A 15,917-nucleotide genomic window follows, 5' to 3' on the forward strand; every position below is an offset into this window, starting at 1 on the left:
GGTGCGCCCGCAAAAAGAGTCCGTGCCAGGCTGAGTACGACTTTATTGGTGCCGGGAAAGGGCCGGCGCGGCCCCGCCGGTGCTCGCCGCCGCTGCCGCCTCACCGGCGCTGGTTCAGCCCCGCCAGGTTCTTGATCTGTGGGCACAGGGAGAACGGGGTTAAGTGCTCCTGTCCCGCGGCTGCCGGAGCAGGTGCCGCGGGGAGGCCCGTGTGCTACGAGCAGAGATGCGGGGACGAGAAGCATCTCTGTGGTCTGGGATGGGCAAGAATCAAACTGGAGCCGCCTCCGGCCACCCCTCTGACTGGAAACTGCTCTGCCGGTCAGTAGGTTTCAGCTTGGGTTATTGAATTTATGCTTTTGGGGCATTATGTTCGCTCATCCATTTTGCAGAACTCAGCACTCCTGTAAAGGAGCACACCTCGGGACACCCTGGACAGGGGAGGTCTGGAATGTGCTCCCCTAGCAGTTATGTACTGGGATGATTCTGCCCTAAAGCCATCTGATTACAACCCACCACCCTTCACAATCCATCCAGGCCCTCCTGTTTATCTGTGCAGGGACAGACCAAACAATGGCAATGGACCCGAGAGCATCTGTGCATGTAAAACATTGTGTGGATGTAAAACAGAGCCCAGGATTTCTCCAGTGGAGGATCCTTTTATCATATGCAGGTATGAGAGAGCAGAGAGGCTGAGAGACACTAAATTCCACCACAACTGCAGGGGGAAAGACGTGGGAGAAATTATTGAGAAGTGCTTCATGAGTAAAAATAATATCTAATTTAGGTTCCAGCCTGTTTGTCTTGTCCTGATACAAGGTAAATGTATTTCTGATAACAAGGAAATCACTTTGTTGCTAAATGCAACTGGGGTTGTCCAAAAATAGAATCCCAGAGAGGCCCTGAAGCCCTTCCAAAGTCACTCCTGGGTACACAAAGGGTTATTTTGTATCCCAGAGGAAGCATAGCTCCCTCTGCACCGACAGAAAGAACTCTAGGACTCTACCAAGAAGTGAATGAATTCTTGGAAGAACACTGAGGTCACATGAAACAGCTTGAGGAAGTCACCCTGCTGTGGCTCAGGGACAGGTGCCATCTCCCAAGTATCCATGGGGCCACTGCCCCTCTGTCAAGATTTCCAGCACAGGGCCTGGCACAGGGAGAGATCTTGTGACAAGCAATGGAGAACAGTTGTATTCTCATCACCTCACTCTCATCCCTTAAGCTCACCCTGCAGCTTCAGACTTAATTTCCTTATGCTCTATTCAAGTTCTTTCACCACAAAACAGTGAACTAACCTCAAGCTACCAAGGAAATCACTCTTAAATAAATCTAAGTTATGAAAGATAAATCTAGAGGACAACATTTTTCCATGTAGTCCTCTAGATTTGGGAGGAAAACACAGAAAACATTCAGAAGCAATTCTGCTCTCACAGCCCTGCTGGTTTCAGCTTTACTTACAGTAACTGCAGCTCCCATCAGGCCCTGGACAACAGCTTCTCCAGTGGATTGTACCTGGGAGACACAGGGAGAAAACAACATTTTGCTTCCTGCACTTGCACTTGTGGCCTCCAAACACAGAGAGGGAATGCACAACAAACATGTATTTTCTACAGAAAAGTGCTGACAAGTGACAGCCACAGGGCACAGGAAGGGGTTTCCTGGGATGTCTGCTAACCACTGGGACAATCTGCAAATAGGGCACCTACATCTCAGTTTACTAAAAATCATGTAATAATTTATTGATTTTGAACTGACAGCAACAAGGGGGTCTCACAACAGATGTGGGATCTGCATGATGGAAAAGCCAGGTGTGCCTGCACACATCCTTGGGGAGAAGGGATTTGCTGCATGCACACCTGTCCCTAAGGTTACCTGGCTGGCTGTGCTGCTCATGGCCATGGCATCAGCCACTCTGTTTTCCAGGAAGCGCCAAGTGTCCTCGAAGCCAGGGGACGAGTCCTGCATCATCACCAGCTCAGTGGTGTTGTAGATGCCAGTGAGCACAGCCCGGCGTGTGTACCAGCTGAACTGCAGGGCACAGGAGCAGAGGGAAAGCTGGGACCTGAATGCACATGGGAAGTGCAAGGGAAAACCCACACCCACAGCACCTTCCTTCCCATATGGAGGAATTTGCCATTTGGAGCTGGATCTCTCAGGGCCTGAGACAAAACTCTTTCTGTTCTCTTCCTGCTCCTAAAAACCCACCTGAAGAGGTCTCTGAGGCATGAGAATACTCTGCCTGGCTCCCAGTTTTGGGAAGAAGGAACTGCTGTGAACAACTTTAAACTCCATTACTGGGAGAGAGGGAGCAGGCTCAGCATGACAGCTTCCCCAGAAAACTCATGTAACCAATCAGGAGGTGCAAACAAAACACCAACTCTGGAACCTCTCCTAATCCCTGCATCAGTGAGACTTTAGGAACAGCTCAGTGCAGACACTGACTCCAACACGTTGATTTGACTTGCATAACGTGTAAGGGACTTTCAGTTCCTGAAGCAATTGTGTTCTTTCTGTTGTCTTCTGGTTTATTCCTTTAATTTTTATGCTGTCTTATTTATTTTTCAGTGCAGTAGCTTCTCTTTTATACACAGATAAAAGAAGCTTATTAAAGTAGTTTGTTAAAATGGTTCATTTAGCTTTTTCCATCTCTCTCTACATCTATAAGAATTAAAGTAATTTATTAATTGCTATAATTAAGGTTATAATTTTCTTTTATTTCCTGCCAGAAAGATGAAAGCTTTAATAAGCTACTGGTATTTTTAGGCAGGTTCTTTAAAGGTTTTCAAGTCAAGTCTGTAAATGCTACTGCTGGTAGAAGAGAGCTGTCTGACAGACCCACTGCTCACTCACTGAAAACCGGATCAACTTCTTAGTCTCAAAATCTCAACAACTTTGTCTGTGTCTTCAAAAAAGAACAGAGCACTTAAGAGCCTAGGAAAGTAGGTCCTTTTAATTTACACTAATCCCATTGGCAGTAATTTGCATTTAGTCTCAGTGGCTCTTAAGTCCCTTTAGAAATCAGACTGTAGTTTATAAGGACCCTTGGGTGCCTCAAATGCCTTCTTCACTCAACAAAGGGGCCATCTGCAGAGGGACTGGGCCCTCTCCTACTTGAACCCATGATTTTGCCAAAGTGCTGAGGAGTAGAACCAGCTTGTCCCCAAAGCATGAGGACTCACATCTGTGGACTGGTCCCCAGCATAGTGCCAGATATCATCAATCATGCTGGTGAGGAGGTTGAGGCTGGAAGGGATGTTACGTGGGAGCAACAGGATACTCAGGGCCTGCAAAGGAAACACACACAGAAATGGGAGCTGAAGACAGAAGGAGGTAACACTAAAGGAGATCAACAGTGCTCTGCCCTGTTATCTTATCCCTGCTGCTGCTGACTTGTCTCCAGCTCCCAGTGAAAAGTCCTCCCAGCTCTTTGCAGTCTCTGCAAGCAGCAGGATGTGCAGGGAACACATAGTGTGGCTCATAAATTCAGGCCTCAGCCTGTACTAGAGCTGATCCCTGCTCAGTTCAAACATCTCTGTGTTGTCTCTCCTGAGCTGCCTCTCTGGCAGGGAAACATCAGAGGCTGAGCTGACTCACACTGTGCTGTGCCCCTGTGGGCAGGGAGTCACATCTCTCATTTCTCTGAATTTGACTTTGAACTCAGAGCAGCAACCAAGGGCAGAACAGCGCCAGCCATAATGGCCCTACTGGGATCCTGAAGCCTTTGAACGTAATCACACAGTGCCAGGAGAGACACAAACCACCCACATCCTTCACAAGGCAAATTATGCTAATCTGAAAGAAGAACATGAAGCCTGTACTCTCTCTGTGCATGGCCTGCAGGATTCAGCTGCCCAGAGGCCAGCAGTGGTTCTGGACACAGGCTGACCTCGCAGCAATCTTTGCAGCCCAAGATTAGGAACTCTTTGCTTGTCACTGTAGCCACAATTCAATTCCCTTCCCACTGTGGGAAGAATGGCTTGAGAGTTAAATGTGAATTTAGAAGCATGGAGCCCTCTCAGTTCACAGCTCTGCCCTGAGGCTGCCAAGGGTTTGTCAGTCACACACTGGAAGGACAGTTTCCTGCAGCAAAGCAGTTCTGCATTTCCAGCTGTGAGGTGATTCTGGTGCAGCCACAACAACACTGCACGGAGCCTGACTTGCAGTGACACTGCAAATAGGACTGAGCAGAGACAGGTAATCCTCTGGGGATGCCAGATGGGTGGAGTGAACAGCAGAGAGCTTTGCCTTTCCAGAACTGTGAGAAATAGTTGCTCTAAGGTCACCTTTAACTGCCTCCTTCTGAGGCTGCTCTCCTCTTGAAGGCTACTAATCATTTGAAACCAGTCAGGGTTTCATTTACAACCTTGAACTAATCTGGTAGAGAGACTATATAGGGTGTTTAAAATACGCACACACAAAAGAGACAATGTTGATATTACTTTTATACCTGGGGCCATTTCTCAATATATGGAATCAACATCCTCAGTCTGGCTTCCACAGCATCTCTCAGGAATTCATCTATAGGCTTCTTCCTGAGTAAGAAAAAAAACATACTTAGGAAGAATATCCAAGTTAAACTCAATTCTGATTGATCTTGGAAGATCAATCTCCACCTGGCTGAGCAGTAGTTAAGCAAAGTATTATATATCCTTCATGCCTTTGGTCCTAGTCTATATTTGGGAAGAAGGTTTTATTTGGGTAAACTGTATTTTTAACTTAAAGTATCTGTGTTCCAGGTGGCCTCTCTGTCTACTCCCAAAATCTGCAAAGGAAGACATTGTTCACGTCCAGTACTCACTCTGCTTCACCCAGCTGCACTAGCTTCTGCTCCTTCTGCAGCAGCTCGGACAGTTTGGAGTTGCACTCAGACACAAAGTGCAGGATCAGTTCACTGCCATCACTGTGAAACATCCCTGCTGCAGCAACAGAGAGACCCAGGGTCTGTGGAGAAGAGAGAAGCACAGACCTGGTCAGACACTGCTAAGCAGCACCCAGCTAGAAAAAAGGTGTATTTATTTTGTGAAAGATATTATGTGAATTTCAACAAAGCAACACTGCATGAAGCACATCCTAGACATGTTTTTCTCTCTTTAGTTTTCACTACTCCACATTGTGCCTTAGTCTAACTCTGAAGGGGTTATCCTATAGCAGCTGTGTTTCATTTCTGCCCAGTAGCAATTGCTGACTAGGGTGCATCGCCCAAGAGTATGTGGGGGAAGCATGCAGGCCTGGCTGTCTCTGCACTTCAGCTCCATCCAGTTTTCAACTGGTTTGTTGCTTCTCTCCCCACATACCTTGGCTCCCTCTGCAATGGCCTCTGCAGTCCAGCCATGCTCAGGCACAAACTCCAGCGCCGCTGTGAGGATTCGATGCTGCAGCTGCTCCTCGCTCTCATAGTCCTCAGACTGCTGGCCGCCCTGGCCAGTGTAACTATGAGAAGGTATTGTTACAGTGAGGGGAATGTCACCACCAAACATCAGAACCCTGGGCTCTGCCACTCACTCGCTGCCACCAGGCACCTTTTGAGACCTGCTTAGTATAAATCTGGCCTCCTTCAGTACAATCCTTCCCTGTCCAGAAAAAATTCTTAACGAGTGAGAGAAGAGAAAAATAAGGGAAGGAGGGCTCAATGGAGATACCTACATGGAGACCAATCAGCCCCACATTCCCCCTTCTTTACAGAAAACTAAACTATAACCTTTTCCAACATGGGCTTTATACAATAGGCATATGGATGATATACGGTCCCTGTTTTTTTAGATTTACACAAAAATCCAGAACTTTCTCTTTGCAGATGAGAGTTTCCCTCTTGAAAGCAAGTCCCATACTGTTTCCATGGTGGAATTAGCACTGTCACAGCAAACCACCTCTCCAGCTGCTGCACTCTGGGGCTCCTTAACTCTGGATCTTGTTGTCTTCAAGTTTCAGACGTGAGGTTCAGGAAAACAAAAGCCTTCCAATCCCTCTGTCAGCAGGACAGTGCTAGAAGGAGCTGCTGAGTTACCTGTGGTGAAGGCCCTGAGGTTTCTGCTCGGGCTGGTGACCAGCTGGAGGTGAATCAAAGTGCTGCTGAGAGGGAGATGCCAGTGGCTCCTTGTGCTCGTTGGAGGCTCTCCCCAGCACGGCCGAGGCCTGGAGGGCACGGACAGGTGGGTAGTGCTGGCTCCCCTTGCTGACCACTGCAAGGAAAAACAGACTCAGCATCTCCTTCCAACATCAAGAAACACGGAAAATTAAGGTGAAGAGGATGAAAGTGAGGTGAAGAGACTGGTGAATGCAGCTGAAAAGAACACAAATCCACAGTGTCTTTTTTACGCTTCTGATAAGTGCTGCTCTCAGCTGAGCTCATGTCCATGTGAACGAAGCAAAAATATTCTGTGAGAACAGTGCAAATGGCACATACTGAAAATAGTTTCCCAATCTTGGACTGCAAAACAGGCACCCAAACGTGCCCTCTGCCCATTTTGGTCCCTGATTAAGGAGCTGGGAGGAAGGTGCTGACCTCTGAGCAGGGGATACCAGGCGGGTCCGACTCGGGAGCCGAAGAGCCCTGACAGGCACCACATGATAACCACTGAGTGATTACTCAACGACACGCAGGAGGAACTTTTAATTTAGCTGCTGGCTTTTGGTTTTTTCGTTTGCATTTTTTTTTTTTTAATAAATTGGGTTTCACGGCCCACGCTTCTAAAGAAAACCACCACGGGACAGCCCCACCCGCTCCGGTTCCCTCACTCCCCTCGCGCCCTTCACCTCACCTTGCCCCGCCCCGCCCCGCCCCGATCGCCGGGGGCGCGCGCACGGGGGCGCGCACGAACGGGCACGCGCCTCCCCCCTCCGCTCCCTCCCCGCGCCGGGGCCCGGGCGCGCGCACCCCTCCCGCCCCTCACCCGCGCGGCCCCGCCACAGCCGCCAGCCCGCGCGCCGCAGCCCGCCCGCCGCCGCCATCTTGGAAGCGGGCAGGGCGCGATGACGTCACGGTGACGGCGTCAGACCGGGACGAGCGAGCGGAGCGGGTCGGGCCGCGGGAGGTGAGCGGGGAGCGGCGCGGGACGGGGCTGCCGCTCGCGTTTCCCCCTTTTTCCACCCCCTTAAAAATCTTTTGTGAGACCTCGTCTGAAGCGCTGGGGGGTGGGCGGTCTGCGTGTGTGTAATTCCTTCACGAAATTTCCTCACTCATTCTGCCCTTGTTCCCTCTGAACCGCCACTGCTCGGCGACCCAGAGGTTTATTGCGGCCGTTCTCCATGTGCTTAAAATGCGCATCCGCTGTAGGGCCCGCAGCCTTGTGCGGCGTCCCGGCCGCCGGAACTGAGGCATTCCCGGCCGCCGGGAACGGAACCGAGGTATTCCCGGCCTCTGGGTACCGAGGCGTTCCCGGCCCCGGGAGCCCGAGCGTTCCCGGGATCCGGAGCGTTCCCGGGATCCGGAGCGTTTCCGGCCCTGGGAGCCGGAGCATTCCCGGCCCTGGGAGCCGGAGCGTTCCCGGCCCTGGGAGCCGGAGCATTCCCGGCCCTGGGAGCCCGAGCGTTCCCGGGATCCGGAGCATTCCCGGCCCTGGGATCCGGAGCGTTCCCGGGATCCGGAGCGTTCCCGGCCCCGGGATCCGGAGCGTTCCCGGCCCCGGGATCCGGAGCGTTCCCGGGATCCGGAGCGTTCCCGGCCGCTCTGGGAGTTGGCTGTGCTGCCTCAGGAGGTTGCAGTTCACAGCCCCGACGTGCTGCAGAACCCTGGAATGGTTTGGGTTGGAAGGGACCGCATTCCAACACAGCAGCTTTCTAACCTGCTGAAGCGGAACGCGCGCTGTTGTTTAACCCCTTTGCTTGCCCTTCTCCTCAAGGACTGTTAAATGTGTGTGTGCCGTGGAGATAAGGGCTCCTCCTCACTGCACCCGCGCGGGATCCTCGGGATCCTCCCGCACCCCGGGGAGGCGGCGTTGCTGCTGATGCAGTTTGGGCATTTGCAAAGTCATTTGCTGATTTTGCAAGGTCATAATCTGCTGTTCAGACAGGAGGGTGTGACTTCGGGTTTCTCTTTCACACCTTAGCATAGCAATTTAGGTATCTTTCGAGGTTTCCAGCCTTCTTCTTGGGAAAGATGACTTTTTAATAGGATTAATGTGTGTGTTTACAAATGTTGCTGTCTGCTGTAGCTGCTTAGCTTGTGTCACACCCCCAAAAGAAGCTGTGAGATGTTACAACCTGCAATGTACATCCATCCCTACTGCTCCATTGTGGTTGTTTTAGTGTGAATTCCTACCACAGTAGCCCAGAAAAAGCAAAGATTGTCCCATTCTGAACTTGTTGGCAATTCCTAGGTGAGAGGGGGAATCCACAGCACACAGAGCCAGAAGAACTGTGGGTCAAAATCCCTCCTCACCTCACTGCAGTTAAATTTGGTACAGCATATCCATGAGCTGTGCTTTAAGTGACAAAGCACGTGGTGGCTGTAAGGCATTACCAGGATGTGTGATGTAGTGATTCCTGGTAAAGACCTTGCTTAAAACTGGCTCTTCAGAAGTAGGTGTGATGTTTGCAGCTAATTGAAGATACACTGGGCAACTGGTCAACGTTGCTCTCTGTTCTTTGTGGCGTGTTAAATGAGGAAGAAAATAGGTTGGTGTTGGATAGAGGAAAGAGAGCAGGTCATCGGGTTCAGGAGCTGGTGCTGCTATGAGAACAGGTGACGATGGGCTACTATTGCCATCTCATATAAAATATTAGTGGGGACTGCTTTCTCAGAACTGTCACTGCACGTTCTGTTCCGCTCCTCCCTCCCTGTAATTTGCTCACCCGGTGCCACCAATCATAACGGTGGGAAGAGCCTCAATCTGGAATGCTGGGAATGATGGAAGTTACTTTTTACTTCTCCTGTACTGCGTAAGCAAACTCTGCTAGGTTGTGTTTGGAGTAGGAGAGACAAGGCAGTGTTTAATATCAAATAGCTGTCGCTGCTCAGGGAATTCAGAAATCCTGTGTTTGTCTTATTCTGATTTTTAAGGAAAGAAGGTAATTTTTTTTTTTTTTTGTTATTTTGTTGGTTTCTTTAAAGCATGGCTTGTGGTTTCCCAGTAAAACTAGTGTGTGAACTGGAGAAAAACTGAATTATGCCCTGAAGTTCAGCTCTTTCTTCATGTCCTGCTAACACTCAGCTTGTGGGAACTTGGAACTGCAGACCTCCAGATAATTATCCCCATTTATAAAACAACTGATAAAGTCACAGTGCACAGAGGTTTGTGCTGTGCTCAGCACTTACCCTTCCTCTCTGTGTCCTGCCCTGTTCCTCCCCCTGGCAGGTTTTTGGCTGCTGAAATGGGGGAATACGGAGTCGCTCCAGGCCAGCGCGTGGCCATCGTCTGGGACAGCTCCTCGCCCGTCCAAGCCCTGAAGGATTTGGTGGATAAAGTCCAGGCACTGGTGGGAGCTGATAATCGTGTCTCTGTGGAAAATGTTAACCAGCTGCCTCAGTGTAAGAATCAGCTTAATTTTTCACTGTTTCCTTGAAAGTTTCTGCTGCTGTGTGAGCCAACACCTTCCTGCTTTGGGAGTCAGCACTCAGAACATCGACAGCAGCTGCTGCTGACTTACCTTGGGCAGTACAGCAGGGGAAGTGATGCACTCTGGCCATGCTTCTGTGATTGCTGTCTTTAATCAATTACTGCTGTTGTACTCAAGCATGAGTGATGAGGGAGGTGGAACTGGTGTATCAAGCTGTGTGTTGTACCATCTTCTCTTTCTTTGCAGCGGCTCACAGGGAGTCCAGTTTTGATGTCATCCTCTCTGGCATGGTCCCAGGCAGTACAACACAGCACAGTGTGGAGCTCCTGGCTGAGGTAGCTCGGATACTGAAGCCAGGAGGCCGTGTCCTCCTGAAAGAGCCAGTGGTTACAGAATCAGGTGAGAGAATCTTGCTTCCGTGGCAACAGAGCATTTCTCATGAGGATTAGGCTGAAATAGAAAGGACAGGAACCCCAATCAGCATTGAGGGATTTTCATTCTCCTGACACACTAACCCAGATCACAAGCTTTTTATCCTGTGCTTAAGCTGGTATCCATCAGAGATGTTTGCAGTCACTCTCCTAGCAAAAATGCTGGATAGGCTTGTTCTTCAACTACATTGAAAAGCTTCAGTGACCACTGTTTTCTCCTCAGGGTGCAGTGTTAAGTAGTTGCAGATGTTGTGTTTCTGAGGAGCTTCTGAAGTGGTTTTAAAGACAGGTGACAGATGCTGAAGAGATTGCCCCAGAAGTCAGTTGAGAAATAGTTATGCAGAAAAGGTTAAAAGTGTTTGGGCTGAGTTCTAGGAGAAAAGCCAGAGCACCTGCCATGGGACAGCTGGACGACCCATGAGAAGGTGAACTCAAGATGATTTCTTAATGCAGTGTGTTCATTTAGGAGTCCATGTTTTGAAAACTTCATGAGTAGTTTACTTTAATAGGTAAAAATGTTTGGGAAGTAGCTTGTTTGGGATTTGGGAATTTTTAATTTTTTTTTGATGGGTATTGATTTGATTTAGAAGTGTTTTGGCATATATAGAATGTATTTGGAGCTAGAATGGCTTTATGACCCTCCCATTGTTATTTTAATGAACAAGCTGCTGATGCTTTTTTCTGGTTTGTTTTGCTGTTGACTAGAAAGGGCCCAGTTTTGGTGCAGAAGTTTGGCTTGAGTATTTCCCTCTAAAGTTCTTGCTCTTTCAGGTTTCTCTGAGCTGTATTGTTGTTCTGGCCTTCTCCTACTCACTGCTTTTGTGTCTTGCAGGAGACAATGGCAAAATCAAGACAGCAGCCAAGCTCCTCACAACTCTGACTCTCTCTGGGCTGGTGGAACTGAAGGAGGTAGGGATGTGTTTACCATTTCCAGAAGTGCCCTTGGGCTGTTTCCTGGGGATTTGCTGGGTGATTAAGTTTTTAGCTGCCCTGGTTTGCTGTAAATGTGCATGGCCACTACTTGGCACAAACTTTAGTTACAATCAACATAGTGTTTTTCTTTAGGACTGAAAATACTGACTATCTGTTCACTGGAATGCTGGGCTTGGTGTTAAAAGAAGGGGTTCTGCATGAGGTTAACCTAAAATCTTCCTTGGCAGCTGCAAAAAGAAGTGCTGACCCCAGAGGAGGCCCAGTCTGTTGGAGAACATCTGGGTTACCAAGGCAATGACCTTCTCATTATTCAGATAGAAGGCAGGAAGCCCAATTTTGAAGTGGGATCCTCAAGTCAGCTCAAACTTTCCTTTGCCAAGACACCTGGTCCTTCAGGTAAGGAGTGGTGCATTCTGAATATCTGGATTCGTGGCTCTCAGTGACAGGCATCACTTGCAACAGGGAGACAGTTCCCAAGCAGAGAGTGCTACAGTAAAAACCTATGAAGTGGGGCTTTCCAAAGTGGCTTGAACTCTGTTTGGAGTTGATGGGGCAAAGGGTAGAATAACTGCTATTTCTTCTTTTGTTTTGGCTCCAGGAAAACCCTCTGTGGACCCAGCTGCTGCCAAGCTGTGGACACTGTCTGCCAATGATATGAATGATGAAGGGATGGTAAGTGGTTTTCTTTGTGAGGCTTTGCTATTCCTTCTCTTCCCGTTCTTTCCTATTCTAAATACTTTCAGTCGTGTCTCTTGGGAATCTTTACAACTTCAGAGAGAGAAAAGCTTCCCTAAGGCCAAATAGCTCATCTCCTTCATGGGGTCTGGAGAGCTCAGTGATGTGATGAGGGCAGAGAGGAGACAGGGATAAGAGGGCAGAGCTGCAGCACTTTAATGCCAGTGTACAGATAGCACCCTTTCTTTGAACATAACTCAAAGTATCATTCCCTACTGAAAAGTCCATTTCTTGCATTTTGTCTCCCATGGTGTGTTTTTAGGATCTTTTGGACTCTGATGAGCTGTTGGATTCAGAGGATTTGAAAAAGCCAGATCCATCATCCCTCAGAGCTCCATCCTGCAAAGAAATGGGCAAAAAGAAAGCCTGCAAGAACTGGTCAGTGCTGGAATTCATGTATCAGTGAACCTTTCAACTGCAGCATTAAACTCTTAAGAGTTGGAGGGATTTAAAAAAGATTGTAGGCAGTTTACTATTCTTCAGAGCCTAAGTTTCTTGGTTTATATCCTTTCTTATCTTAATTATTGGAATGTAAATCCAAATACAATGAGAATTGACCTGTGAACTGCAACAAATTATCAGGATGATGATAAGCAGCCATCTTGGACGTGGTTGCACAGCTTGTGCAGCTTGCCTAAAACCCTGGTTTCTCACATTCCAAGGAGAAATAGCACATGCAGCAAGTGCTTTAGTGTCATTTCCCACTCAGTTTAAACTTGAGGAGTGTTTCAACACTTGTTATATAAACCATGGTGTTGAAGAATGAAGTGAGGAGCATGACTCCTAGAGTCAGCTGTGTTGTGTGGCAGAGTGAAGGCTGTTGCATGTGAGTGGGGCTGGCACAAGTGTTGATGACTGATAACCTTTAAGCAGAAAGCTGCAGGTGACTTCTTTGTTTTTCTACAGCACATGTGGCCTGGCTGAAGAATTGGAACAGGAGAAGAAGAGCTCACAGCCCAAATCTGCCTGTGGAAATGTAATTAGTAATTTTTGTCTTTATACTATGGTTTGCATTATATAATCTCTGTGTAAGAATTGTGTTCCCTGGTCACTGCTGCCTGATCTGGATCACTGCTTCCACATGCTGCCTGTGCAGTTTCTGCAGAGCTTCAGCCTTTGCCCTGTACCCATGTGCTCTGTACCAGCACATGCTGTCTGTTCTGACTCCCTGAGGGAATCAGAGTGAAGAGTGAGCCTTCCCTCTCTTCTCACAGCCTAACCAGGGATCTGCCCAGTGAGGATTGCCTTGTGGGAGCTCAGGGGGCTGCCCCAGCATGGGCTCACCAGGTGGAGTGGAGATTCATTTCTGTGTGAGCCCAATGCCTGCACAGCTCTGCCGTGCACAGTAAGCAGAGTGTTGAGAGGGGGTAGAAGGCAAGCAGTCTCTGTGCTCATAGATGCTGAGTAACATGACATCTCTTCACCTGGAGGAACCATATCACAGGGGAAGAGACCTGAAAGTGGCACCTGATTACAGACAGTGCTTTTCCTTCCCTTGCAGTGCTACCTGGGGGATGCATTCCGCTGTGCCAGCTGCCCTTACCTGGGGATGCCTGCCTTCAAGCCTGGGGAGAAGATTCTCCTGCAAGAGAACCAGCTGCACGATGCCTAACAAAGATGTGTCCTGCCAAGGACTCTGCTGCTTTTCCATCACTGAGGTTCTTCCTGCAGTCCTCCTCACCCTCTCAAACTCATGCTCTCAGCTGATACTCCATGTGGGGAGGGACACTGCAGGCACTGACACTGCTGTGAGCTCACTGCTTGCCACCAGCCTTGGGCTACCTGATCCTCTGGTGACAAGTCACGTATTAGACTTCATGTTACACCTTGTTTTGGCTGACCTGACCTGACCCTGGACGCTGGCTGTCACAGCGTGTCCCACCAGCAGGGGGAACTACAGTCACGTGTCAGGTTGTCCTTGTGTGCCTGTGGCATTTCCCATGCCCACCTCCTACAGCTCTAATCAGTCCTGATTTTCCCTGGTGAATCAGCAGCTCTGGCTCAGCCCCTGAGGCGACTGGGCTCCTGCTGTCTTTGAAATTTGAACCTGCAGCCCCTTATCATGTGGAGGCTGTTCAGCAGCTCCTGTGGCAAGTCAGGAAAATGGAGTACCCTTGGTAGTGTGCATGGAAAAGGCTGTCAGGCATGATGAGTTTTCAAGTGTGTTGGGAGCCCCTACCCCCAGCTGTTTTCAGGAAAATGAGAAAGGTTCAGTCCCACCAAGAACTCCTGCCTTTAAGGCTCAGAGCTGATGAAACAAGATCTGTCTTGTCTTCCCACAGCTTTCAGTCCAACACAAACTGATAACAGAAGGGCAATCTGAGACTGTCACCTCTCTTGGTGGTTACCCAAGTGAGTTACCTGCAGTGTCAAATGCATAAGAACATAGCAATAACTTAATTTCTAGATAATCTGTGGTGGCCCTCTGCTCTCTCTCCATGAGGTTCTATTTATTTGTGTAGTTACTTCTAGTGAAGCATCCTGCAGGTGTGGGATGAGGGTGCTGTTCACATTTTGTGCTGGGCTTGTTTCTCACCCAGGGAGGAGGAAAGTCCACATTCAGTGTCTCAGTGGGAACTGCTTTGTTTGGAGCTCTTGCTCAACAGGATGTGATTTCTTGTTGTGTGCTACCTGAGTTACTAAACTCATGGAGGGGGCTGGGATGAAAGACTGTTCTGTTCTTGAAATAAAAGTGACCAATAGTAAAGCCTTTGTTTTAAGGCTGGTATTAGTGGTATTCTAAGGGTGTCTCCTTCTACTCAGCCTCTCAGGGATTTCTTAAACTGCTCAAATGTTAGGTTGCATCTTGAAGGCAAAAGCCTCTGCACACTTAGAGCCTTTGGGGGTTTTATTGCCTTTGTCAGCCTCTCTGGTAGTAGATCAGATCTCTTTATGAGGACCCTGATAAAAGGCAGCCCTTACCCCAAACTCCACTTTCCTCTTGCCCAAACTGGGAGAACCAGCACTCTTACCTTTGTTTCTCTGCATGAGTCAGCCTTCCTTTTTATGGCAGCAGAGTTTTGGGGGGCAGCAAGGATACACTCCATGCTCCTGGCAGGAAAACCCATTGTGGATGTTTCACCCACCTGCCTTGGGTGCACACAGGGACAAGGGGCCCTCTCAGTATGGAGGAGTATGGGGCAAGGAGGCCATTGTGTTTATTATTGCTTTATCTTCACACACTTGCTCAACTGCTTGTGATAGTATCTTTCTGAGAAGGGAAATTTGGAGGCTTAGCTCTGCCCATAATAGTTGCTTCACCTTTTTAAAAATAGCCAGTGGGCAAAGACTGCCCCCACCCTTCCTGCCTGCACTGGAGAGGTTGCTGCAGTGAGTTCCTCCAGCAGCCCTGGCTGCTTTTCCCTGCCTCTTGCTGGTGTTATTGCTCCAAGGCTATTTCATGGCTTTTTTGCCTGTATCCCTGTTAAAAATGCTATCCCAGAGCTGATTCCCCACTAACCTTGGCCATAAAGGAGGGTGCAAAGGCAGCACTATGAATGTCCCAGCTTCCTCCATTTCATTGATCAGTAACTCTTCCCTGGGGAAGCAATGAGCCATGTTTTTCCTTCTTTTTAAGGCAGTTTAGCAATTCCAGAGCCTCTGGCAGCCCTTGTTAGTCTTAATTTGATTTGTACCTCAGCTTTCCAATTTTGCCTCTTTGCAATATAGTGAACATGTCATTCTGCTCATGTCCATTGTGGTTTTCCTCATGGCCTTCTGTTTTGACCAGTGGGATTCTGAAGAATTCTGCAGCTATATTTGCCTCCTCTGAAACTTCCCCCCTTCACCCAGCAAATGGTAAGTGGCTACCAAGACTGTTAGTACAGGTATCTGCCTCAGCTCTTCTTGAATTCATGAGCAGTCTGTCCCTTAGTTAAAGGTTTTTAAAAACCCTTTTCTCCTTAAAATAACAACATAAGTAATTTCATGCTACAAGAGAAGGGCTGTGCTGGTCCAGCCCAAGGGCCACCCAGCCTGGCTGTAGAGGATCATGGGATTCTTTTGACATTCCCTCACTTCACTCTGATTAGTTGTTTTTGTTTTTACACACTCCTAGAATTCTCAGAGACCATCTCCACACCACCTCAAGGTGTTCCTCACTGCTTCTGTTCTATGATCCCAGTCTGGGTCAGCCATTGGCACAGTCTTCCCCCAGGAGCTTCTTCCCCTTCTTTGGTTGCACTCCTGGATTTTATACATTTGTGTCAGGTAACACCACCTGGTTGTTTAGTGTTTGTTTAATGGCTGGACATCTGCCCAAGTTGGATCATATGTTCTGTGAATAGCCCAGAAGGTCTGGACTATCTTTTGGGGCCATCT

General features: G+C 48.7%; 2 protein-coding genes across 4 annotated transcripts; one reads left to right on the forward strand and one right to left on the reverse strand.

Annotated features, from left to right (window-relative positions):
• Positions 1 to 26: 26 nt before the first annotated feature.
• On the reverse strand, positions 27 to 7,014 carry COQ9 (coenzyme Q9). 2 transcript variants are annotated; one of them, XM_079316386.1, is made up of 9 exons: positions 6,894 to 7,014; positions 6,008 to 6,182; positions 5,298 to 5,433; positions 4,802 to 4,944; positions 4,451 to 4,535; positions 3,183 to 3,287; positions 1,876 to 2,031; positions 1,462 to 1,515; positions 27 to 136 (listed from the first exon to the last, which is right to left on the reverse strand). In XM_079316386.1, exons 1-9 carry the CDS (start codon positions 6,949 to 6,951, stop codon positions 101 to 103), a joined length of 948 nt encoding a protein of 315 aa, XP_079172512.1. In that variant the 5' UTR covers positions 6,952 to 7,014; the 3' UTR covers positions 27 to 100. The 2 variants fall into 2 exon arrangements, with proteins under 2 accessions (XP_079172512.1, XP_079172511.1); XM_079316385.1 differs by lacking the exon at positions 6,894 to 7,014 and adding an exon at positions 6,506 to 6,681.
• On the forward strand, positions 6,926 to 14,304 carry CIAPIN1 (cytokine induced apoptosis inhibitor 1). 2 transcript variants are annotated; one of them, XM_079316388.1, is made up of 10 exons: positions 7,260 to 7,305; positions 7,530 to 8,061; positions 9,297 to 9,469; positions 9,745 to 9,897; positions 10,762 to 10,838; positions 11,090 to 11,258; positions 11,461 to 11,534; positions 11,860 to 11,975; positions 12,504 to 12,573; positions 13,099 to 14,304. In XM_079316388.1, exons 3-10 carry the CDS (start codon positions 9,313 to 9,315, stop codon positions 13,207 to 13,209), a joined length of 927 nt encoding a protein of 308 aa, XP_079172514.1. In that variant the 5' UTR covers positions 7,260 to 7,305; positions 7,530 to 8,061; positions 9,297 to 9,312; the 3' UTR covers positions 13,210 to 14,304. The 2 variants fall into 2 exon arrangements, with proteins under 2 accessions (XP_079172513.1, XP_079172514.1); XM_079316387.1 differs by lacking the exons at positions 7,260 to 7,305; positions 7,530 to 8,061 and adding an exon at positions 6,926 to 7,034.
• The last annotated feature ends 1,613 nt before the right edge of the window (positions 14,305 to 15,917 follow it).

Source organism: Erithacus rubecula (assembly GCF_903797595.1).
Source record: "Erithacus rubecula genome assembly, chromosome: 12".
Taxonomy (NCBI): Eukaryota; Metazoa; Chordata; class Aves; order Passeriformes; family Muscicapidae; genus Erithacus; species Erithacus rubecula.